The sequence below is a fragment of the Dendrobates tinctorius genome, unplaced genomic scaffold (assembly GCF_039654945.1).
Source record: "Dendrobates tinctorius isolate UK_male_01 unplaced genomic scaffold, ASM3965494v1 ptg000048l, whole genome shotgun sequence".
In the NCBI taxonomy this organism is placed as follows: domain Eukaryota; kingdom Metazoa; phylum Chordata; class Amphibia; order Anura; family Dendrobatidae; genus Dendrobates; species Dendrobates tinctorius.
Genome location: NW_027361716.1, coordinates 25,310,478 through 25,336,774, shown reverse-complemented (window position 1 = coordinate 25,336,774; position 26,297 = coordinate 25,310,478). Strand labels below are relative to the sequence as shown.

The window sequence follows — 26,297 nt, the reverse complement described above, 5'->3', positions numbered from 1 at the left end:
CAGCTTTTTCTTCAGACTCCGGGACCTTGATTTTCAAAGTGTAGAGTGAAGTATCCACCATCAATAATGATTTGGGGAGCCATGTCATCTGCTGGTGTAGGTCCACTGTGTTTTATCAAGTCAGTGCAACCATCTACCAGGAAATTTTAGAGCATTTCATGCTTCCCTCTGCCGACAAGCTTTTAGGAAATGGAAATTTCATTCTCTAACAGGACTTGGCACCTGTCCACACTGTCAAAAGTACCAATACCTGGTTTAAAAACAACAGTATCACTGTGTTTGATAAGACAGCAAACTCGACTGACCTTAGACCCATAGAGAATCTATGGGGTTTTGTCAAGAGGAAGATGAGAGACACTAGACACAACAATGCAGACGAGCTGAAGGATGCTATCAAAGCCATCTGGGCTTCCATAACACCCCAGCAGAGCCACAGGCTGACCGCCTTCATGCCACGCCGCATGGATGCAGTAATAGATGCAAAAGGAATCCCGACAAAGTATTGAGTGCATTTACTGAATACAGTGTATACATTTCAGTAGGCCAACATTTTGGATTATAAAATTATTTTTTTAAGCTGGCATTATAAAGTATTCTAATTTACTGACATGATGACTTTTTGTTTTTTATTGGCTGTAAGCCATAATCATTAACATTAACAAATATAAACACTTGAAATACATCTCTCTGTAATTACACTATATAATATAAGAGTTTCACTTTTTGTCTTGGAGAACTGAAATAAATTAACTTTTTGATGATATTCTAATTTTGTGAGATTGTGAGATGCACCTGTAGCTCTGTTCCTCTTGCTCTGTAAACCGCACACCTGAAGTCATACACGAGGAATTGAAGTTCGAGGGAGATAAATTATTTTTTCTTCACTTGCTAATGGTATAAAAATCTGTGACACCCCTGTGATGTCAACATGCTCATTGCACCCCTAGATGAATTTATTAAAATATGTACTCCAAGATGGCACTTCTTCCCTTCTGAGCTTTGCACTGTGCCTCAAAAGAAGTTTTCTACCACATATGGGGTATTGGTATAGCCAGGAGAAATTGCACAACAAATTATATGGTCCATTTTGCTCCTGTTACCCTACTCAAATTGAAATTTTTGGGACAAAATCAACATTTTTGCGGGAACAATTTATTTTTTTCATTTTCACAATGTTACAAATTTCTGTGAAGCACCTGGGATCCAAAGTGTTCATCACACATCTAGATTAATTCCTTAAGGAGGGGTCTAGTTTGCTAGTTTGCAAAATGCTGTCATTTGTGTAGTATTTCCACTTTTAGGCACATCCGGGGCTCTGTAAACCCTTCATGGCATCTGCTAATCATTCCAGGCAATTTTCCATTCAAAAAGCCAAATGGTGTTTCTTCTCTTCTGTGTGCCCAAACAGTAGTTTCCCCCCATGTATCATATATCAGCGTACTCACGAGAATTTGCACAACAAATTATATTCGCAACTGCTCCTGTCACTCTTGGGAAAATAAAAAAGTTTAGGCTCAAAGATCATTTTTGTGGGAAGAATGTGATTTTTGATTTTCATAGCTCAATGTTATAAACTTCTGTGAAGCACCTGGAAGTTCAAGGTGCTCACCACACATCTAGATACATTCCTTGAGGGATCTGGTTTCCAAAATGGGGTCACTTGAGGGGAGTTCCAATGTTTAATTACATCAGGGGCTCTCAAAATGCGACATAGCGTCTGCTCTTGATTCCAGCCATTTTTTAGTTCAAAAAGTCAAATGGCGCTCCTTCCCTTCCGAGTTCTACCATGCATCCAAACAATAATTTTCCTACACATACAGGGTATTTTCGTATTCAGGAGAAAATGCACAACAAACTTTGGGGTCCATTTTCTCTCGTTACCCTGGTAAAAATAAAGAATTTGGGGCTAAAATAATATTTATGTGAAAAGAGTCAAATGTTAATTTTTCATTCCACATTGAATTAATTCCTGTAAAGCACCTGAAGGATTAATAAACTTCTTGAATGTAGGTTTGAGGACTTAGAGGAGTGCAGTTTTTTAGAATGTTGTCATGTTTGGGTACTTTCTATCATATAGGCCCCTAAAATAACTTGAAATGTAATGTGGTCCCTACAAAAATGGTTTTGTAAATATGTTGGAAAAATAAGAAACCGCTGGTCAACTTTTAACCCGTCTAACTTCCTTACACAAAAAAATATTTAAAAAATTGTGCTGATGTAAAGTAGACTTGTGGGAAATGTTATTTTTAACTATTTTGTGTGATGTAACTCCCTGGTTTAAGGGTAAACGCATGTCATATTGAACAAATGTTTCAGAATCAGTGGGATCCATTGAAACGTTCCAAAGTTATTACCACATAAAGTGACACTGGTCAAAATTGAAAAATTTGGCCTGGTCATTAAGGTGAAAACAGACTTGGGGGTAAAGGGGTTAAATATTACTTTAACTTTCTTTAGGCAACAACTATTTTTAGATGGGTTGCCATTGAATACCACATATAACATGTTTCCATGATCTGCACCATGTACAAAGCTTTCATCCCTTCTTTTAGTACATACGGCATTCCGGGAGCATGCATTTTTCTACTTGTTTCAGCTCTTCATTGCAGTCTCCAAGTTCAGCTGGTGACTTCAACATCCTCTGTCGTGTTCGGGTTCCCTTGCCACAGGTTACACTGCAGTCACTCCATTCAGACCATGGCGACAACATACATGGGATGGTATCTGTGAGGCACAGGCAAGAAGTATCAGTAAAATTTATATTGTCTGCTCCCATATTCAGCACAGTAGAAAGTAAGTTACAATCCGTATGCGGTCATCTCGATATCATAGTGTGTTTCTTCAGTCAGGTAGATTGCCTTTTCAGAGAGGAAGAGTGCTAAAACTCTACAGCACCAACTGTTGGAAGTAGTAATCCTACAAGTCAATATCAACCCTTTATTGAACCTTGCAATATGACAGGATAAAAGCCAAATCAGAATCTCAATTTGCAGACACAGTGTTTCAGGGTATTGACCCTCTTCAGTGCAAAGTATGAGATCTGATTTGGCTAGATAACAGGATTTTTTTCTACGAGTCAGAACGAGAACTGCTTTATATAAACATTTCATGTTTTTGTGATCTCGAGCGATCATTTTATTACAAGGATGATTCCTTCATTCATCAGAGTGGCATCCATATAAGAACACATTTGTTCAGGACTATTTCCAACCTGGCTGCATCTTACCCCAGTGAAATGAGCAATTTGCCAGGGATGCCAGCAATAACATCCAGAGCAATCAGCTGATCTTCCCACTTCATACAGGCTGCATTTTAAAACAATCCCTTTAAATATATTCATTCCCATTTCAATAGATATCTTCCTCAATAACTTCATTATTGTATCTGGGAATGATGTTTTGCCAACTCCAGTTGGTCACACTTGAGGCCCACATACATATTCAACTGAAGTCGGCCAAACCCTTCAATTTGGTCAGGATCATTCGACCATCTAATTTGCTATGGTCTGTTGGATTTCAATTCTTTTGTCCAGTGGGGAGATAAACCACCATCAGTGTGGCAATGGCTTTGTGATAGAGGACACAAGAATACTCAGCAGATCTGAGCATTCTTGTGCATGGGTTATTTTGGCGAGATAGTTGAAGATCATATCATTGTTGTGCAGATAGCTGTTTAATGTGTATAGGGTATTCAGTCTGTTCTATAGTAATCAATATAGACATTTCTTGGTTCACTGATACAAATGGACCATCTCTATGAAATAAGCTAACATTGACACAAATCTCCCCACATCATTACCTGCTTTTGCATTAGGTCACATAGGCACTCATTGTGTCAGCAAATTTCCCTACATGCCATACCAGTTCCTCCAAAATATGGGATCCAATGGACCATTGCCACATTGCCATACAACTTAGGAGACATATATAAGTATGAAAGCGCCAAATGCACTTACATATTGCTATATTGCCACTCTATACATTTTAGGACTTGTATGAGATAAATTATCACAGTATGCAAAAGACCATAAAGTAATGTTCAAAACTTATCTAATATATCTGTCAATAACTGGGCATTTATTTTGGCTTTTGAATGTATTTAACAGGGAGGTTGGCCCTAACATTTTGGAAAATGAACCACAGATTTCTGTCTATGTACAGTAGTCTTGCACAAATTCTCCTGACTTTTCATGTAATTCCAGATAGACTTGATTATTTTGAGATTAGGGTTTACTGGTGACAATATCATAACCTTCAGGACTCCTCATTCTTCTTTACACTTGAGATAATGACATTAGCTGTGTGTCTGACTATACAACTATAGGATTAGTAATTGATAGGTGTCTTATAGACGCTTCTACATTACTAATCCATGGGCTTGATGTCACCTGACAATACAAAGGTGACACCAACCCCACAACTATGAACCCCACTTGCCACGACTACAGGGCAAGTGGGAAGAGCCATGCAAAGTGCCAGAATTGGCACATCTAATAGACAAGCACCCGGTGTTTGGGGGGCCAAACCCGAAGAGTAACATGGATGTCCGGGTGAAGTTCATGTTCGGTGTCCGTGACCGAACACTAGGTGTTTGGTATGGACGCCGAACTTTATTGTTTGGGTTCGCCCATCTCTAATGGCGACACAGTAGTTCTTAATTATGTTGGATGTATTCTCTGTGTTATTGTCCTGCTGCAGAATAAATCTGGAGCCAATCAGACGCCTCCCTAAGGGTATACCATGATGGATTAGTATCTGCTTGCATTTATCAGCATTTAGAACACCAATAATTTTGACCAAACTCCATTTGCAGGATTGCAGCTTTAAACTTGCAAGACCAGCCACCATGGTTCACTGTTGCCTACAAACACTCATTATTGTACCTTCGGTGAATAAACTGTCTTCTATTAAAGCCAAATGTTTCACATTTTGACTCATCATTTCAAATCACCTGTGGCTAAACTTTTGTGCCCTAGTTCTTCTGTTTTTGTGGATATTTGAGTTGCTTTGCCTTGTTTCCATGTAAAATGTATGGTTTTTGTCAGTAATTGTTCTATGAAGATGAATTTTGGTCAGGCTTCTCTTAACAGTAAATGAATGTAACGGGTCCCACTGGTTCCGAGCTGATGGGACTGTTAGCCATCTTATAATTTCAAAGGGATATAAGCATGATGTGTCTTTCATTTATTGCACTAAGTACACATTGCTGGCACTCAGTATATGCTCCACCATCCTGGTCTCCCATCCTGTTATATGCTCCCCCATCCTGGTCCCTCATCCTTGGATATGCTCCTCCATCCTGGGCCTCTATCCTGATAAATGCTCCCCCATTTTGGTGTATGCCCCCCCATACTGGTATATGCTCCCCCATCCTGGTCTATCATCCTGGTCTATCATCCTGGTATATGCTCCCCCATCCTGGAATCTGGTCCAACTTGGTATATGTTTCCCCATCCTGGCTCCCCATCCTGGTATAGGCTCCTCCATCCTGGTCCCCCATCGTGGTACTGTATATGCTCCCCTATCCTAGTCCTAGTCCCCCATCCTGGAATATGCTCCTCCATCCTGGTATCTCATCCTGGTATATGCACCCCCCCGCCCTCGTATATGCTCCCCCAACCTGGTATATTCTCTCCAATCCTTTTATTTTCTCCCCCATTCTAGTCTCCCAAGGTGATATATGTTACTCTATTATGATTTTCCATCCTGGTCCCCCATCCTGGTCCCCCAACTTGGTGTACGCTCCCCCATCCTGGTATATGCGCCTCCATCCTGATATATGTTCACCCATTCTGGTATATACTCCTCCATCTTGGAATATGCTCCTATCCTGGTATATACACCCCATCCTGGTCCCCTATCCTGATATATGCTCCTCCATACTGGTATATACTCCTCCATCCTTGTCCCCCATCTTGGTATATGCTCCCCATCCTGGCATATGCCCCTTATCCTGGTCCATTATCCTGTGATATAATCCCCCATCCTGGAATATGCTCCCTCATCCTGGTCCCCAATCCTGGTATATGATCCCTCATCCTGGTATATGTTCCCCAATCCTTGTATATGCTCCCCATCCTGGTATTTGCTCCCCCATCCTGGTCCCTCAACTTGGTATTTATTCCCCCATCCTGGTCACCGATCCTGAAAGATGCTCCCCCATCCTGGTCCCTCATCCTGGTATATGCTCCTCCATCCTGGTCCCGCATCCTAGTATATGCTCCTCCATCCTAATCCTCTATCCTGGTATAGGCTCTAACATCCTGGTATTTGCTCCCCCAACCTGGTCCCCATCCTGATATATGTTACTCCACCCTGGTCCCCCATTTTAGTCCCCCATCCTGGTCTCCCATCCTGATATATGCTCACCCATCCTGGTATAGGCTCCCCCATCCTAGAATATGCTCCCTTATCCTGGAATATGCTCCCACATCATGGTATATGCTGGCTCATACTAGAAAATGCTCCTTCATCCTGGAATATGCTCCCTCATCCTGGCATATGTACCCCATCCTGAACCACTACCTTGGTATATGCTCCCCCATCCTGGTATATGCTCCTCCATCCTGGTATATACTCCTCCATACTATTCTGGTATATGGTATGCTCCCCATCCTGGTATGTGCCCCCCATCCTTGTCCCCCAGTCTGGTATATGCTACCCCATCCTGGTCCCCCATCTTGTTATATGCTCCTCCATCTGGAATATGCTCCCCCATACTGGTATATGCTCCCCCAGCCTGGTACATGTTCCCCATCCGGCCTGCTGTTAATCCAAAAAAACACAAGTGGTCAAAATTGTTTTGACCCCTCGATTAATGACAGAAAAACCCACAATGGCCACAGAAATAACTTTAATCTGACAAAAGTAATAATAAAGCAAAAATCTATGAAAATGAGCAAATGAAAGTCAAACATTGCTTTTCAACCATGCTTCCACAGAATTTAAAAAAAAAATACCTTTGTTAACTTTGGTAAATCTGGTAGGGCTTCCTCTTCCCTGGTGGGATTTTAAAGTTGACTTCACGAACTTTTTCTACCACCTCATAGAAGCACTACCACTTGCTCAGGAATTTGCTCTCCATTGTGGGCACCAGCACAAGTAGCCAAGCAGACTTGGCTCCCGATGAACGCCAGGTGCCACTCCAGGACAGACCAATGGTCGCGCAGCAGCTGAACTCAGAAGGAAATGACAAGCTGGATGGAGCAGCAGGCAGAGCTTGCATCAGAGTGCAGCTGACCAAGTTCGTATCCGAGTGCAGCAGACAGAGTTAGCATCAGAGTGCAGCAGACAGGATTATCACGAAAAGGCGGCGGGCAGGATTTGCATCAGAGTGCAGCAGGCAGGGTTTGCATCACAGTGCAGCAGGCAGGATTTGCACTTAGTGCAGCAGGCAGGACTTTCATCAGAGTGCAGCAGGGAAGATTTACATCAGAGTGCAGCAGGGAAGATTTACATCAGAGTGCAGCAAGCAGGATTTGCATCAGAGTGCAGCAGGCAGGATTTGCACTAGAGTATAGTAAACAGGACTTGTACTGGTATGCAACCTTACACATCATGACTGCGACCGCAGACACGGCCCAGCTGACGCCTCCACATCGCCTGACCACAACGACATGGGGGTGAGTGTCCCAGGTGGGGACGGAATGTGGACCCACTGGACCACATAGGGTAACCTGGACTTACCCAGACTAGGGAAGGGCAGTGAGCAGGGTCTGTGGCAGCTGAGCATGTGGACGAGATGGCGAAGTATAGAACTATATGACACCGCACAACTTCAGATATGAAGAACAAAAAGTTTACTCAAACAAAATCACTGTACATGAAACATAACTATGCCAGGCTCCCAATTCCGCACATCAGGGAAAGGTACACGTCTCAGGTTAACAGACGAAGGCAGGAGGACGTCACGGGTTGATGCAGTCCAGGGTCATCTGGCACGGGCATACTAGGACGGCCTCTCTCAGACCTCAGGCGTAGCACAGGCTCAGCAGGAAAACATCAGACACTGAACTCGGACAGACGTCAGACGATGGCAAGGGTCATCACGGATTGATGCAGTTCAGGGTCATCTGGCACGGGCATAACAGGATGGTCTCTCTCAGGCCTCAGGCGTAGCACAGGCTCAGCAGGAGAACATCCGACACTGACCCAGGACAGACGTTATCACAGGGTGGACCACAGGAAACCGGCGGATCATTGGGACACAGGCAGGACAGGAACAGGAACACAGGTCATCGGCTGGTTAAATCCAGGCACAGCCATCACCGGGAAACAAGGCTGGGGACTCCCCAGGAACACAGGCTGGACCGACTCTGGAACACAGGCTGGACACCGAGACACATCAGGACACAGGCAGGACATCGGGACTCAGGCAGGACATCAGGACACGGACTGGACACTGGAACACGGACTGGACATCAGGACATCAAGGCACAAGCTGGACATCAGGTCTCAGGCAGGACATCTGGACATCAGGACACCAGGCGGATATCAGGTTATCAGGTCTCAGGCAGAACATCAGGACTCGGATAGAATATCATAACACTGGCATCGGATTCCAGACATCTGGCAGCAATTGACAGGCTCCGGACATGAGGCTGCGGACATCAGGTTCCGGACATGAGGCCGCAGTCATCAGACTCTGGACATCTGGCAGAGATCGGCAGGCTCCAGGCAGCGGGCAGGAAAGGATAGGATCCGAACATCTGGTGGAGGACGTCAAGCAAAGGACATCTGGAAGTGGTCATCAGACACAGTACATCAGGCTGCGCACGGTCATCAGGCTCCGGACAAGGGGCCACGGTCGTCAGGCTCCGGACATCTGGCAGCGACCTAAAAACGAACTCAAGCAGTCTGGTGCAAGCCCCGCCGGGTTGGACTGGAACCGGCCAGGGATTGAATCGAATAACAAGCTGAGCACAGAGTAGCAGAAACTCAGCGGATACACCGGACTCCTACTTCCAAGATGAACCCAGGTTAGATCACAGAAAGTCAGTTAACAAAGAGTCACGGTCACTGGGCAAAGGGTTCATGACTCAAAAGGACTTCAGGAACATACAGAAGGAATCAGGACTGGGACCTCATAACACAGCAGGAATCAGGACTAGGACTTCATAACACAGCAGGAATGAGAACAAGGACTTTGGTACCAACCCATAACCAGGATAAGTCAAGGAACTTAGACATCAGCTGGCCCAAAGCTGATAACAGAATCGGTTCTGGGAATTCTGCCCCCAGAGCAGGTGGAAGACAGGCATCAGCTCACCTAGAACTGCAGGCAGGCAGGACAGGTGCTAAACACCAAATAGACATGGCAAGACTCAGAGACTTATAATAGAGAAGGTGTGGAGGGCACCACCAACAATGAACAAGGGGATACACCAGTGGTCAGTACAAAGTAGACAATGCACAAAACAGAGAAAAAGCTACTGACCAAAAAAGACTGGGATCACCACAATATATATACACAAAATAATTTTATTGAATATCAAACAGACCATGACATGATTAAAAACATTAAAATGTCACTCCATGACTATTGGAGTGAACCAATGAGGTTAGTAATGTAGCCCTCTAAAACTCCCCTAATACATTTGTATAGTATGGGTAAAAGTTGATACCTGGTCACAACATTGATACAATAGCTAGGCAAATGTGATAATACCCTATCCATGCAAATAAATCATGAACCAAAAGGTATCTAATATCCTGCAAGAGAAAGAAATGCACTAATCCCCAGCCTACCCCCCTCATCAAAGAGGAGACATAATATGGAGGCAAATAAACAGGAAAGGTGTTTCTGAGCCCTGATTCAATGGTTCAGAAACCAGGTAGCCAAAAGCGCATACAATAAGCGCTGTGTGCATAGCTCTCATACCATACCACAAAATAAGGGGAGCCTGTGGATGATGCCCGACGCGTGTCGCTACCGCAAGGTAGCTTCGTCAGGGGCTGAAGAACCGGTCTGCGTGAAGTCATATAAATATATGTACGTTAATTAAATGATACTTAGCAGCTGTGGTAAATACCTGAACGGTCGCGTGGAGAGAGGTGGAACCAAGAACAAAGTCTCGGCCCGGGAGCGTTCTCGGGCGTCACTTCCGGTGGAAGAAGGTCAATGTAATGGCCAGAGTCGGCTAGTGCGCCTGCGCTGGAAAATCGCTATTGTGCATCAACAGACCCGGCACAAGGCGGAAGAAGGTCACACATTGAAAAATAAAGCAGGGCCGCACTATTGCACATGCGTCCTCACATGGCTACGATTGTACAATGATTATTCGGATGAATTTTGCGCCAATTATCCAAGATTGTAAAAGGCACTTTTATAACGTACCGCTGAACCAAAAAATTATAAGTATCGCAAATATTATGGCTAGGTACATACAACAGTGTTATATAATAAATAAAAAAGATATAAGCGCCAAATGTCAAATGCAGCCTGCATATATCATTTATCTCATAAGGACACAAAAATGTGTCAGTCAAAAGAAAGGTACAGAGATATTGAAAAAACTGTATAATGGACGCAGATCATCAAAGACTGCAAATGAGGCAGAAGGGAATATAGCATATAAACCACTTTGTTTTAGATGGACCCGCACCAAGGGCAATAAACCCAAGAAGAGGGTCCAAAAGCATAAAATAATTTAAGCACGGTACTGCACGGTTATGCATGCGTCTCCACATAACCAAACAAGTGGCTGTACAGAAGTAGTTTTATGTCCATTATCAGAAAACAATAAATGATACCGATATACAAGGTCACCACTAGTTTGACAAACTATATGAAAGGCATTATTAGATGGTAGATATGAAAATATAATATACGCCAATTGTAAAGTACAGCCCACACACATAAGCTGAAGACACATAGTTGTGTCAAATTGCAGATAAGTAAAGAAGTATCATGAAACCAAATAATATATATCGATTATCAATAGCTATGACTGCGGTCCACAGATAATATATAGACCATAACATATAAAGAGACATGTAATACAAAGGGATTGAACTCTAATATTGGTCAGAGAATGCGTATGAGATCATACTTAGAGACCATAGGAAAACAAAAATGCTCCGATACAAATGTGTTGCCAAGATTAACGCCTGTTATGCATAAAACAGTTATAACAATATAGTCTGCACCAAATATTACACACCCAAAAAATGGGGAAATAGTAGTTAGATACACAATATCCGTGCCATATTAGGCTAGTTTATAAGGAATGGGCCTAAATAGAGGTCAAAATATAGATGTATTTCCACTGGACGAATCAAGGCGCAGTATAAAAACTGCGGCCTTGACTACCGTTAAACATTTATATTCATACTCTGAGGTTTAACAGATGATGCTGTATTATCGCGCATTCATCTCCACCTAGCCAAAACAATGGCTGTACAGGTGTAATTTATGCCTGTTATCAAGGGTTAAAAAATGATACCTATAAATAAGATCAACACCAATTAGACAGAAAGCACAAAGGACAATGTTAAATGGATAGTATAATAGTCTCATATACACCAATTGCTAGGTACCACCCACACGTGTGTGCTGAAGACACACAATCATGTCAGTCACAAATTAAATTGAATAATATGTAGATTTGTCCAAAGTCATGGCTAGGGTCCAAAAACACTGTGCGGACCATAACACTCAGAAAAACATGTAATACAAAGGGATTGCGCTCCTATAATGGTCAAAGATGTGCATGAAATCATACTGAAAGATCAAGAGGAAACACGAGATGCTCTGATAAATATATGTTGCCAAGATTAACGCCTAGCATATATAGAACAGTCCTAGTAGTACAATCTGCACCCGATGTCACAGACATTGTCCTTTGTACTATCCAGTAGTTGTTAGATACACAGTAATTATGTCATGTTAGACTAGCTTATGAATAGAGACCTGGATACAAGTCAAAGATGTATTCCCACTGATTGAATTAAAGAGCAATATAAAACCAGCGACCAGAATTACCGTTATACACTTTGGAGATTTGGTGAACCTACACAAGTCTCTGACCAAGACTTGGTGGAACATCAAGAGTTTGGAGGAGTATAAGAGGTTTGGTCTTGTCCCTCGTGGTCTGAGGGTTCAGATATTTCCAGCCTGGGAGGCGGAATGTACATTTCAGAAAACGTGGGAAGGTGGATTATTTCAGTGTTCCACTATTCTTATGAATTTACTTATAGAACATGATCGATCATCTCTAACTAATATCAGAGAGAAGATCAAAGTCTGTGAGTCCAAAATGACGACTTATGATGCTAAAACACTAGTTGAACCATTTCAGATTCGTCTCAAAAATACTATTGACCAGTGTGAGAAAGATATAATAGGGGGCAAAAAGCAAATTTAAACGTGATCAAATGGATTTTAACAATGGAAAGGCCTATAAGTGGGTGCATAGGGGAAATAAAAGACGATTTTGTTTCCTGATAACACTCTCAATAAGGATAATTCAACAGCACCGGAATCCCAGTCGAGCGATTTTTTATCGTCAGAACAGAGCGACCTAGAAGGCGCTGTCGGAGGGGCAGACATGGCAAAAGATCCAAAAAAGAAAAACAGGGGGTACAGACAGTAGTCTCCCAAATATCGGAGGGAAATCAGGCAGAAGCGGAAATACTGAATGCCTCACTGGCCTTCCCAACCCCCTCTCCAACAATGCCTGGGCTTAATCAGGGTAAGCTGTCTATTATAAATTTGTCACAATATGAACTATCAGAGGTTGAAATCTCAGTCTTACAACGTGGGTTATCTTTCTGTCCTTTGAATTCCTTGGACAAATTTACGTTCATTAAAGACTTATATTTGTTTTGCAGACAGCTTACTTTTAAATTAATGTACCACCAACCGTCCATCATTGATACCTTGTCTATGGAGGAGAGACAGGTCATGAGAGATCTTGTTTCATTATTGGAGGAGAATGAGCATCCCATGACCAGGACACGCTTTAAGGGATGTCTACCCTCTCAGGCCACCCCAAGCTTCTCACTCTTCCCTGTCATACAAATCTTTTTTGATGCGGTGAGTAGGGATATACGATCTCTGGATGATAAACCGAATTATTTGAACAACATTAATCAATCAGAAAGAAAGGCTATACGGGAACTGGGCAATAATAGAGATCTGGTCATTAGGGAGGCGGACAAAGGGGGGAATATTGTTATCTGGCCTGTCGAACTTTATGTTAAGGAGGCTAAACGACAATTAAATAATTCTCTGTTTTACCAGCTACTTCCGTCTGATCCCACTGCCGTGTTCAATTCAAGATTGGAAAAACTACTCTCCTTGGCGCTGGCACGTAATGTCATTAACCAGAAAGAAAAAGATTTTTTGAAAACCCACCATCCAAAAATCCTGACTTTCTACATGCTGCCTAAAGTGCACAAGTCGATTCAAGAACCGCCAGGTAGGCCGATTGTGTCGGGGATTGGGGGGATCTATGAGAAGCCATGCATGTACGTTGATTTCTTTTTACAACCGTTGGTAACTAGCCTGCTTTCTTTCATTAAGGATACATCGCATCTATTGGTTATACTCAGTGATTTACAAATTCCCCCCAATACCTTCATCGTTACTCTTGACATTGAATCATTATATACCAACATACGACACGACTTGGGAATTCAAGCGGTATCTTTTTTCTTGGAACAACATACCACTGGTGATCGACAACACGATTCCTTCATTGTGGACTTACTGCACTTTATCCTGGACAAGAATTATTTTGTCTTTGACAGCTCCTTCTACAGGCAGGTATCTGGGACTGCGATGGGCGCACGTTGTGCGCCGTCGTATGCTAATTTATTTTTGGGGTGGTGGGAGGTCAACTATGTTTATGGGTTGCCAGAGTTCAGACACCATGTGTTTAAATGGTGTCGATATATTGATGATGTGCTTCTTTTCTGGACAGGGTCTTTGGATGATTGCCAGAAATTTATACACCTGCTTAATGATAATGCCTTTAATATCCATCTCACAGCAAACTTCTGGGGTTCTGTGGCGGAATTTCTTGATCTAAATTTGACACTAGAAGAAGGTACTGTGAAGACCTCACTATACCGGAAACCTACATCTACCAACAGTATTCTACACTATTCAAGCTTCCATCCGGACCACTTAAAAAATGGCATCCCGAAAGGACAATTATACCGGGTAAGAAGGAATTGCTCTGAGCAACAGGACTTTCTTACTTAGGCACGGGATTTGACAGATTGCTTTAACAACAGGGGATACCCTCAAAAAATCATCTCTAGGGCTTTTCAGACAGCTAAGAGCAGCGATCGGCGACAATTACTACAGCCTAGAGTGCGGAATGCCACTAAACCCATAGGGTTGGTTACCATGTATAATAATCAATGGCATAGTATACGTGGTATATTATGTAAATATTGGGATATGCTTGTGAATGATCCAAAACTGGCACCGCATATTGATTCAAGGCCCACTCTGGTTGCTAGAAGGGCACAGTCCCTGAAGGACTCGCTCTGTCACAGTCATTTCAAAAGGCCCACTCACAGTTTAAACAGGGGCATACGCCTAGTGGGTACTTTTGCTTGTGGTGGATGTAATATCTGCCACCTTACAGTGGGAAGAGAAAGAGTTGTTCTCCCTACGTTAAAGTCTCCTATTTTTTCTAAAACCTATTTTAATTGTAGGTCCAGGAATTTGGTTTATGCTCTGGTTTGCCGCTGTCCCAAGATCTATATTGGTCAAACTACACAGGAACTTCGTAAAAGAGTCCAGAAACATCTGTCTAATATTAACACGGCGAGGGTTGACAAAGAAAAAGGTAAAACTTTGACTTCAGTTGCCCTGCACTTTTTGCGTGATCACAATGGTTGTAGCACTGGTATGCGGGTCATGGGCCTCGAATCAGTGATGCCGGACATTCATGGAGGGAATATTTCCTTGGAGCTTTTGAAACGGAAGTCCAAGTGGATTTTTAATCTTAAGAGCCGGACGCCATTAGGATTAAATGAAGACCTTCTTTTTACTGGTTTTTATAAACAGGTTTGAAACAATTTTTGATCTTTACACATGTGTTCTATTCACAGATTCGGCCATTTCTCATTTGGTCTGATTTGGATCCCTGATCGTGGATTATGCCTTTTTGAGATTATTCCTCTTCTCTGGATCCTATGGCACATTCCTCCATTCCATTTGATGAATATGCGAATATTGAACCAATGCTGGAGGTTTCCCTGCCTTATTGGACTCTTCTCCACATTACCCTTCTTTCTGATAAACCTGTGTTTATTGAACCTACTCTGGACATCTTCTGGAATGGGTCGATTATAAAAACTCAATGATGCATTTGAACTTGTGAATAATTTGTTATGTCAATTTCTTTCCTTTCTTGATATCCATGGATCCATCTGGGTTGGGTTCATAATATGTAGGGTAAATATTGTTGTATTTAATATCTAACACTTCCAGGTTTGGATTCAACAGTATCTCTGTCCTCCACTGAGTTGTGTCTGTTGGGGACTCTGGTGTGTGTGCAGCAGATCTCATGCCATTCATGGTGGAGCCTGTGGATGATCATCTTAATAAACAACCATACTTGCACATGGGACTACTTAGGTTTCCCATTCTCAGGATTGGTAGTGGAGATGGCTCTTATATTCTGGGTATTTATATACCTATTTAACATTTCTAAAACAGACATGGGCATTGGTTAATAGACTTTAATAATTTGCTTATGTGTACGATACACTCAATTAGTTTTGCATACGTTTAGGCATGGATTGACACTAGGATAAAGCATGGGTCTTATTTGTCAAACATCATTGTCTCTTTGGTCTATTTGTCCATACCTCCTTATTATTTTCTGTTTCATTGGGGGATTAGTCTGTAACGTAATATGATCTTTTTCAATAATAAAAATATCAGTATATCTATTTGGCTACCTATATGAATATAACTGTATAACGGTAATTCTGGTCGCTGGTTTTATATTGCTCTTTAATTCAATCAGTGGGAATACATCTTTGACTTGTATCCAGGTCTCTATTCATAAGCTAGTCTAACATGACATAATTACTGTGTATCTAACAACTACTGGATAGTACAAAGGACAATGTCTGTGACATCGGGTGCAGATTGTACTACTAGGACTGTTCTATATATGCTAGGCGTTAATCTTGGCAACATATATTTATCAGAGCATCTCGTGTTTCCTCTTGATCTTTCAGTATGATTTCATGCACATCTTTGACCATTATAGGAGCGCAATCCCTTTGTATTACATGTTTTTCTGAGTGTTATGGTCCGCACAGTGTTTTTGGACCCTAGCCATGATTTTGGACAAATCTATATATTATTCAATTTAATTTGTGACTGGCATGATTGTGTGTCTTCAGCACACACGTGTGGGTGGTACCTAGCAATTAGTGTATATGAGACTATTATACTATCCATTTAACATTGTCCTTTGTGCTTTTTGTCTAATTGGTGTTGATCTTATTTATAGGTATCATTTTTTAACCCATGATAACGGGCATAAATTACACCTGTACAGCCATTGTTTTGGCTAGGTGGAGATGAATGCGCGATAATACAGCATCATCTGTTAAACCTCAGAGTACAAATGTTTAACGGTAGTCAAGGCCGCAGTTTTTATACTGCGCCTTGATTCGTCCAGTGGAAATACATCTATATTTTGACCTCTATTTAGGCCCATTCCTTATAAACTAGCCTAATATGGCACGGATATTGTGTATCTAACTACTATTGCCCCATTTTTTTGGGTGTGTAATATTTAGTGCAGACTATATTGTTATAACTGTTTTATGCATAACAGGCGTTAATCTTGGCAACACATTTGTATCGGAGCATTTTTGTTTTCCTATGGTCTCTAAGTATGATCTCATACACATTCTCTGACCAATATTAGAGTTCAATCCCTTTGTATTACATGTCTCTTTATATGTTACTAGATTATGGCCCGATGCTATCGCATCGGGAGGATGCGATAGCATCACACCTCTTGCCATGTTAACCCTCAACACACACACTCCTCAGCACACACTCCTCTCACCTTTCACCATCTCCACTCACTCTTTCACTCCACATACGACCCCTTCTCTCACTCCGTCTCTCATACTCACGCCGTCATCGCCGCTGCTCCACGATCCCCGACATCTTCTTCCGCCGGCGCCATCCTGGATCCAGACGTTGTCCACGCCGGCGACATGTTCTTGCGGCGACGCCATCTTGAGTATCATGAAATCCCGTGATAGTCAAGATAGCGTCGCCGGAAGAACATGTCGCCGGTGTGGACGACGTCGGGATCCAAAATGGCGTCGGCGAAATCTCGCGAGTTTTCGCCGACGCCATTTTGGATCCTGACGTCGTCCTCGCCGGCAACATGTTCTTTCGGCGATGCCATCTTGACTATCGCGGGATTTCGCCGATCCAAAATGGCGTCGCCGCAAGAACATGTCGCCGGCGTGGACGACATCGGGATCCAAAATGGCGTCGGCGTAATCTCGCGAGATTTCGCCGACGCCATCTTTTTGGATCCCGAGTCGTCCACGCCAGCGACATGTTCTTGCGGCGACGCCATCTTGAATCTCGCGGGATTTCACGAAATCCAAGATGGCGTCGCCGCAAGAACATGTCGGCGGCCTGGAGAACGTCTGGATCCAGGATCGCGGCGGCGGAGGAAGATGTCTGGGCAGCGACGATGACGGTGTGAGTATGAGAAACGGAGTGAGAGAAAGGAACGTATGTGGAGTGAAAGAGTGAGTGGACGTGAGTGGAGGTGAAAGGTGAGAGGAGTGTGTGTTGAGGCGGTGTGGTGTGTTGAGGGTTAACGTGCGTGTGTGTGTGGTGACGTCACCGGTTACAACTGGACGGAAGTTGTTACAACCGGAAGCTGGTTAGGGCATTTATTATTATAGATGATGAGGAAGAAGCCGTCTGTTGTTGGCGGTGATGGCGTGTAGAGGCTTCTTCAGCCAATGTAATAGATTTAGAGTTAGGGGATTCGTGTGAGACGACGGCGTTTAAAAGCCGTAATCTTGTCAAGTCGATGCTGTTTTTCCTCAGGAGTCTCATTAGCACGGCGTTGTTTTTGTCGTAGTGCTAAAGCTGCTTTCCTTTCACTGGCATTGGCATACTGTGCATCGGTATTGAATGGTGGTATTGATAGGGCAGAAACAGATTGCTGATTAGTTATGTCAGTGAATGGCATATGGGATGAAGTGTAGCAGTAAATTGTTCCACATGCTGATGTGGAAGCATCCTGTTGTGAGTCTAATAATAATGATGAGGAAGAGGCCGTCTGTTGTCGGCGGTGACGGCGTGCAGAGGCTTCTTCAGCCAATCTTATGGATTTAGAGTTAGGGGATTCGTGTGTGAGGCGACGGCGTTTATAAGCCTTAATCTTGTCAAGGCGTTGGTGTTTTTCCTCAGGAGTCTCATTAGCACGGTGTTGTTTTTGTCGTAGTGCTAAAGCTGCTTTCCTTTCACTGGCATTGGCATACTTTTTGTTATGACTCATGTTGGCACAGGTAAAGGAGTCTATTTGGCAGTTATCTGGCAGTGAAGAAGGCGTCCTGGAGTATTGTAGAGTAAACAGATACTAATTGACCCAGTAATTGCCCAGCAGTAGTTAGGAAGTGGTAGTGGCAAATTGGCCCTGTAATTAGACACCGGCAGAGGAGCAAGGCAGCAGTAGTTATGGCAGTAGAGGCAAATTAGCCCTGTAATTAGACACCGGCAGAGGAGCAAGGCAGCAGTAGTTATGGCGGTAGAGGCAAATTGGCCCTGTAATTAGACACAGGCAGTGAACAGTCAGAGGAGCAAGGCAGCAGTACTTATGGCGGTAGAGGCAAATTGGCCCTGTAATTAGACACCGGCAGAGGAGCAAGGCAGCAGTAGTTATGGCGGTATTGGCAAATTGGCCCTGTAATTAGACACCAGCAGAGGAGCAATGCAGCAGTAGTTATGGCGGTAGAGGCAAATTGATCCTGTAATTAGACACCGGCAGAGGAGCAAGGCAGCAGTAGTTATGGCGGTAGAGGCAAATTGGCCCTGTAAATTAGACACCGGCAGAGGAGCAAGGCAGCAGTAGTTATGGCGGTAGAGGCAAATTGGCCCTGTAATTAGACACCGGCAGAGGAGCAAGGCAGCAGTAGTTATGGCGGTAGAGACAAATTAGCCCTGTAATTAGACACCGGCAGAGGAGCAAGGCAGCAGTAGTTATGGCGGTATAGGCAAATTGGCCCTGTAATTAGACACCGGCAGAGGAGCAATGCAGCAGTAGTTATGGCGGTAGAGGCAAATTAGCCCTGTAATTAGACACTGGCAGAGGAGCAAGGCAGCAGTAGTTATGGCGGTAGAGGCAAATTAGCCCTGTAATTAGACACCGGCAGAGGAGCAAGGCAGCAATAGTTATGGCGGTAGAGGCAAATTGGCCTTGTAATTAGACACCGGCAGTAAACAGGCAGATGACCAAAGCAGCAGTAGTTATGGTGATAGAGGCAAATTAGCCCTGTAATTAGACACCGGCAGAGGAGCAAGGCAGCAGTAGTTATGGCGATAGAGGCAAATTGGCCCTGTAATTAGACACTGGCAGAGGACAAAGGCAGCAGTAGTTATGGCAGTATAGGCAAATTGGCCCTGTAATTAGACACCGGCAGAGGACAAAGGCAGTAGTTATGGCGGTATAGGCAAATTGGTCCTGTAATTAGACACCGGCAGAGGAGCAAGGCAGCAGTAGTTATGGCGGTACAGGCAAATTGGTCCAGTAATTAGACACCGGCAGTAAACAGGCATAGGACCAAGGCAGCAGTAGTTATGGTGGTACAGGCAATGCCAAGCGTCCGCACAGCAAGTCGGCGTGAGGTAAATGACGCGATTTCACGAATGCAAGATGGCGTCGGCGAAATCTCGCGAGATTTCGCCGACGTCGTTAACACCTCTTGCCATGTTAACCCTCAACACACCACACCGCCTCAACACACACTCCTCTCACCTTTCACCTCCACTCATGTCCACTCACTCTTTCACTCCACATACGTTCCTTTCTCTCACTCCGTTTCTCATACTCACACCGTCATCGTCACTGCCCCGACATCTTCCTCCGCCGCCGCGATCCAGGATCCAGACGTTCTCCAGGCCGCCGACATGTTCTTGCGGGACGCCATCTTGGATTTCGTAAAATCCCGCGATATTCAAGATAGCGTCGCCGCAACAACATGTCGCTGGCATGGACGACATCGGGATCCAAAAAGATGGCGTCGGCGAAATCTCGCGAGATTACGCCGACGCCATTTTGGATCCCGATGTCGCCCACGTCAGCGACATATTCTTGCGGGACGCCATCTTGGATGTCGTGAAGTCCCGCGATATTCAAGATGGCGTCGCCGCAACAACATGTCGCTGGCATGGGCGACATCGGGATCCAAAATGGCGTGGGCGTAATCTCGCGAGATTTCGCCGACGCCATCCTTTTGGATGCCGATGTCGTCCACGCCAGCGACATATTGTTGCGGCGACGCCATCTTGAATCTCGCGGGATTTCACGACATCCAAGATGGCGTCCCGCAAGAAAATGTCGGCGGCCTGGAGAACGTCTGGATCCTGGATCGCGGCGGCGGAGGAAGATGTCGGGGCAGCGACGATGACGGTGTGAGTATGAGAAACGGAGTGAGATAAAGGAACGTATGTGGAGTGAAAGAGTGAGTGGACATGAGTGGAGGTGAAAGGTGAGAGGAGTGTGTGTTGAGGCGGTGTGGTGTGTTGAGGGTTAACATGTGCGTGTGTGTGTGTGTGTGGTGACGTCACCGGTTACAACTGGACGGAAGTTGTTACAACCGGAAGCTGGTTAGGGCATTTATTATTATAGATGGTCCATATATTATCTGTGGACCGCAGTCATAGCTATTGATAATCGATATATATTATTTGGTTTCATGATACTTCTATACTTATCTACAATTTGACACAACTATGTGTCTTCAGCTTATGTGTGTGGGCTGTACTTTACAATTGGCGTATATTATATTTTCATATCTACCATCTAATAATGCCTTTCATATAGTTTGTCAAACTAGTGGTGACCTTGTATATCGGTATCATTTATTGTTTTCTGATAATGGACATAAAACTACTTCTGTACAGCCACTTGTTTGGTTATGTGGAGACGCATGCATAACCGTGCAGTACCGTGCTTAAATTATTTTATGCATTTGGACCCTCTTCTTGGGTTTATTGCCCTTGGTGCGGGTCCATCTAAAACAAAGTGGTTTATATGCTATATTCCCTTCTGCCTCATTTGCAGTCTTTGATGATCTGCGTCCATTATACAGTTTTTTCAATATCTCTGTACCTTTCTTTTGACTGACACATTTTTGTGTCCTTATGAGATAAATGATATATGCAGGCTGCATTTGACATTTGGCGCTTATATCTTTTTTATTTATTTATTATATAACACTGTTGTATGTACCTAGCCATAATATTTGCGATACTTATAATTTTTTGGTACAGCGGTACGTTATAAAAGTGCCTTTTACAATCTTGGATAATCGGCGCAAAATTCATCCGAATAATCATTGTACAATCGTAGCCATGTGAGGACGCATGTGTAATAGTGCGGCTCTGCTTTATTTTTCAATGTGTGACCTTCTTCCGCCTTGTGCGGGGTCTGTTGATGCACAATAGCGATTTTCCAGCGCAGGCGCACTAGCCGACTCTGGCCATTACATTGACCTTCTTCCGCCGGAAGTGACGCCCGAGAACGCTCCCGGGCCGAAACTTTGTTCTTGGTTCCACCTCTCTCCACGCGACCGTTCAGGTATTTACCACAGCTGCTAAGTATCATTTAATTAACGTACATATATTTATATGACTTCACGCAGACCGTTTCTTCAGCCCCTGACGAAGCTACCTTGCGGTAGCGACACGCGTCGGGCATCATCCACAGGCTCCCCTTATTTTGTGGTATGGTATGAGAGCTATGCACACAGCGCTTATTGTATGCACTTTTGGCTACCTGGTTTCTGAACCATTGAATCAGGGCTCAGAAACACCTTTCCTGTTTATTTGCCTCCATATTATGTCTCCTCTTTGATAAGGGGGGTAGGCTGGGGATTAGTGCATTTCTTTATCTTGCAGGATATTAGATACCTTTTGGTTCATGATTTATTTTGGTTATATCTTCATGCATGGATAGGGTATTATCACATTTGCCTAACTATTGTATCAATGTTGTGACCAGGTATCAACTTTTGCCCATACTATACAAATGTATTAGGGGAGTCTTAGAGGGCTACATTACTAACCTCATTGGTTCACTCCAATAGTCATGGAGTGACTTTTTAATGTTTTTAATCATGTCATGGTCTGTTTGATATTCAATAAAATTATTTTGTGTATATATATATTGTGGTGATCCCAGTCTTTTTTGGTCAGTAGCTTTTTCTCTGTTTTGTGCAAAGACTGAGAGACTTAGGGCGAAGCTCTAGCAATACCGCACAGGGCACGGAAACTTTATATAGAAGCTGCCTCACAGTGATAGACTGAAGCAGCAATTCTAGCACACACCCATTCCTCATAAAAGCAAGGGAGGTGTGGCCGCACACACCCTAAGCACAGCCAGACACAAATCAGTATGGCAAAGAACAATTGCCAGGAGCTTCAAGCCTGAACACAAGTGGTAAGTCATGCACTGTGCAGAGGACCTTGCAACCCACGGATAGCTTTCCGCAGCGGCAGCCAGGGACCGCACAAGCGGTTGGTCATGCAGCACAGCGGAACCACATACGCATGTACGGCTACGCAGTGGAGCCGGGAACTGAGCAGCATCCACACAGATAACTGGCAACAGCATTCCAGCTCATTAAGGGGAGAGGAGCAAAGAGTTAAAGCAGAGACATGAAGAGTAACGCCAGAAAAACAAGGTACAAACACACCGGTGTTACAACACAACTTAGACTGAAACAGGAAGGTTGCTCAGCCACCTTCCCAGTGGGGAGGAAGAAATAAATACCTAATGTCCCACAGCTTTTGGCTGGGGAGGAACTAGCAAGTGCACGCGCTGACCCATTAAGAAGGCGGGAGTGCACGTGCGCAAGCCCTAAGAACATGGCTAAAGGACCGGCTGGAAGAATGAAGAGCATGGGGAAGGGAAGAACTGTCTGCAGCATGGGTGAGTGAAGAGACACGCCAGAGAGCCTGCCTGTCAGAGCAGGACTCCAGTGTGGTGCTTACAAGTTCAAATGGGGAAAAGCCTGTGGAAGCTTGGGGATCTTCCCTAAGGGAGAATAATAGATAGGGAAGCAGACAGTCCCAGTCTCGGCCATCCTTGCACAATTCCCTCATGACCTTTGCCATGAAGGGGGTCCCTTAATCAGTATCTCGTCAGTTCAAGAGAAGATATGGAGCAACTCCAGAGACATTCACTTTGTGGAGGAATTTCTTAAGGCTACCGCCTCCGAGTACCAGGTAGCATAAACCAGGACCACTAGTATAATTATATTGCAGACTTCACCAGGGGCCCCACAACATTCATCACTATGCGCTCGAATGGCACCTCGATAATGGGCAATGGTACTAGAGGAATGAGGAAGTTGGCCACTGGGGATGTTAGCTGGCATGTGGGGCAGGAACGACAATAGCTTATAATTTATCTGTACCACTCAGGTCAGTAGAATCTCTGGAGGATGCGCTCTTGGGTCTTATCTGCTCCCAGGTGACAACCTAGCACATGGGAATGAGTCATGTCTAACAATCTACGTGTATAGGTTTTTGACACTAGTTATACCACCTCACCCCTTGGCTTGGTTACTCTATAAAGTAGATCCCCATTCATAGCAAAATGAGGGAACCGACTGTCTGCTCCCGGCTTCTGAGGCACTCCATTTAACAGTGTCACATTTCCAAACGCCCCTTTAAGAGTAAGGTCCATGAGTTGGGTGGTTTCAAAGTTTCCATCGGACAACTCCAGCACAGAGATGTTGGCCTCAGGGGATGCAACCCACCCTTATCGTCAATACATACACACATGGGAAACTCGTCCGCTATGGACTGCGGAGACATTTCTTTAGGAGTGATCTGGCTGTCGTCCGAACATTCATGCATCCCCACTTTTCCCCACATATCGCAGAACAAGGCAAAGTCCTGTCCGATTATTATATTATATGCACATATACATGGAAATAGATATATTCTCAATGAATCATGCTGCCAACTTGCATCATACATGACTCTGTACAATGCGAGGTTAATGGGCCATTTTAGAATCTTTTCATAGTCTATTAAGAATGATTCACTGTGGTTGTAAAGGGCACTATGCAAAATGTTGTGACAAATCATATTGAGATCACTACACCAGTTATAGAGAGGCTACAAAAGAACAGGCAACGATCTGAATCATTATTAGGACTGCTCAGAAAGCCTACTGGGAGAAGGGCGTCAGAGTATCTCACTAATGACTTAACATGAACATGAGGACATTTAAAGGAGGCTTTGACTTAGTTAATTAGAGCACAATACAAAGTTGGAAATGTGCTTTCCTTTCTGCATTTTAGCAAGAATGTGTTGTGCTGCTTTTCTGATTGCCTAGGGCCTCATTCAGACATCCGCTTTTGTTGTACATATTCTTCTTGTGTTTTTCTCAATGTGGTGGGAGGAGATGACATCAACCCTGCCTATTAATCTTCTTTTTTTAAAGCTATTGTCTTCTTCCAGCTCTTCCATTTTACTTCTTGTTTTTCACATATAGAACATTCACCCATCATAATGTACGGGTTATGCTCATATGTCTATTTTTAATTTTACAGACTGACTGTTTCTGATCAATATTTGTCAGTTTTTTGGCTGGTTTTTGACTCAAACTCACTGATTCATGTGGGTAGGTCCATAAAAATAACATATAACACTCAGATGCCATCTGAATACTGTGCATTTTTTACAGTCTAATGAGAAGGAGAAAACTGAAAATGTCTTATTTTCTGCATATGAGAAAAATGAATGCAACACAGCTGATAAAAATGCAAACCAAAAATGTATGAACATTGGATCCACCATACTGATGGAAATTATTTCTTGTATAAAATAATCAAATATAAACAGATGTCTAAATTAGACAACGACAAAGGGGTGTCTGCCAAGATTGTCTTCAGTGTTTTTTTGCATGACATTGGGCCAATTGTGACCTTCCTGTTTCCTGTTAGAAGGCCTGAACAAGTTACAAGGGGGATGGGTCAACCCTGCTCTGTCCCATAACTCCATAGGAACTGCAATGTCTACCTGTATGGAATCTTCCATGATAGGTTCTTCAGGCTCAAACACTTTGACAGTTTATACAGACAGTAGGTAGGTAGCAACTTGATTTTGTATAGGTTTAGTGTGTTAATATGGTGCAATACATTACTTACGGCACTCCGGCATCATACACTTTTCAACTTCAGAAGTCTCAGTCTTGCACATTGACCCATCTGCTGGTGTCATCTTAGTCATCCTATGTCGCTTTTTCATGCCCATTCCACAGGTTGCACTGCATTCCTCCCACTCACCCCACTCTGTTACTATACAGCTGCTTGGCTCTATACAGTAAATGACATAAAACAAATAATTGTTAACCTGGGTTTTTACATCTATGATACGTTAGAATGCACAATACATTACTACCATCAAAACAATTTACCTATAGGAAAATTTCTTAGCTATGTAATATAAAAAAGCTATGAGTCCTTTAAGTTCAACCTTCTTTGACTACTTAAACATTGTCTAGAACTAGATCATAGATACCCACTATTTATATATAGTATAAATGAGATGTCCTCTGAGGCATCTTTTTTTAAGCTAGTCAAGCCCTACTGGATCCCATATTCTAGATGTGGCCTCTACAGTGATTTATAAAGGGGTAATAATACGTTGTGATCGCGGGATTTTCTCTTTCTTTTTATACACCCTAAAATCTTGTTTGCTTTTGCAGCTGCTGCTCAGCTTACTTGTAACCAGAATACCCCAGTCCTTCTCCTGTTCTGTAGTCCCGAGTATACTCCTATTTAATGTATGTGCAGCAGTACGGTTATTCCACTCATGGTGCATCACTCTACACTGTGCATGATTATTAGGCAATTTGCATTTTTGATGATTAATTTTAGGCTACTTTCACAATAGCGTTTTTTCGTGCTGCGTTTTGAGCGCACATGAAACGCATGTCAAAAGCGCATACAAACACTGGTAAACACTGGTAAACACTGGCAGTGTTTTTATGCGTTTGTAAGTGTTTTTCATGCGTTTGCATTTTTTATGCGCAATAAACA

At 43.4% G+C, this 26,297-nt stretch overlaps 1 protein-coding gene across 2 annotated transcripts in view; it reads right to left on the bottom strand.

Annotated features, from left to right (window-relative positions):
- The window catches only part of SPON1 (spondin 1), a 744,565-nt gene that overhangs the window by 13,590 nt on the left and 704,678 nt on the right, over positions 1-26,297 (bottom strand). For both annotated transcript variants that reach the window (XM_073576349.1, XM_073576350.1), the window contains 2 exons: positions 25,404-25,571; positions 2,560-2,724 (listed from right to left, as the gene is read on the bottom strand). In XM_073576349.1, the coding sequence (XP_073432450.1) occupies positions 2,560-2,724; positions 25,404-25,571 (333 nt within the window). The remainder of the gene's footprint in view (positions 1-2,559; positions 2,725-25,403; positions 25,572-26,297) is intronic.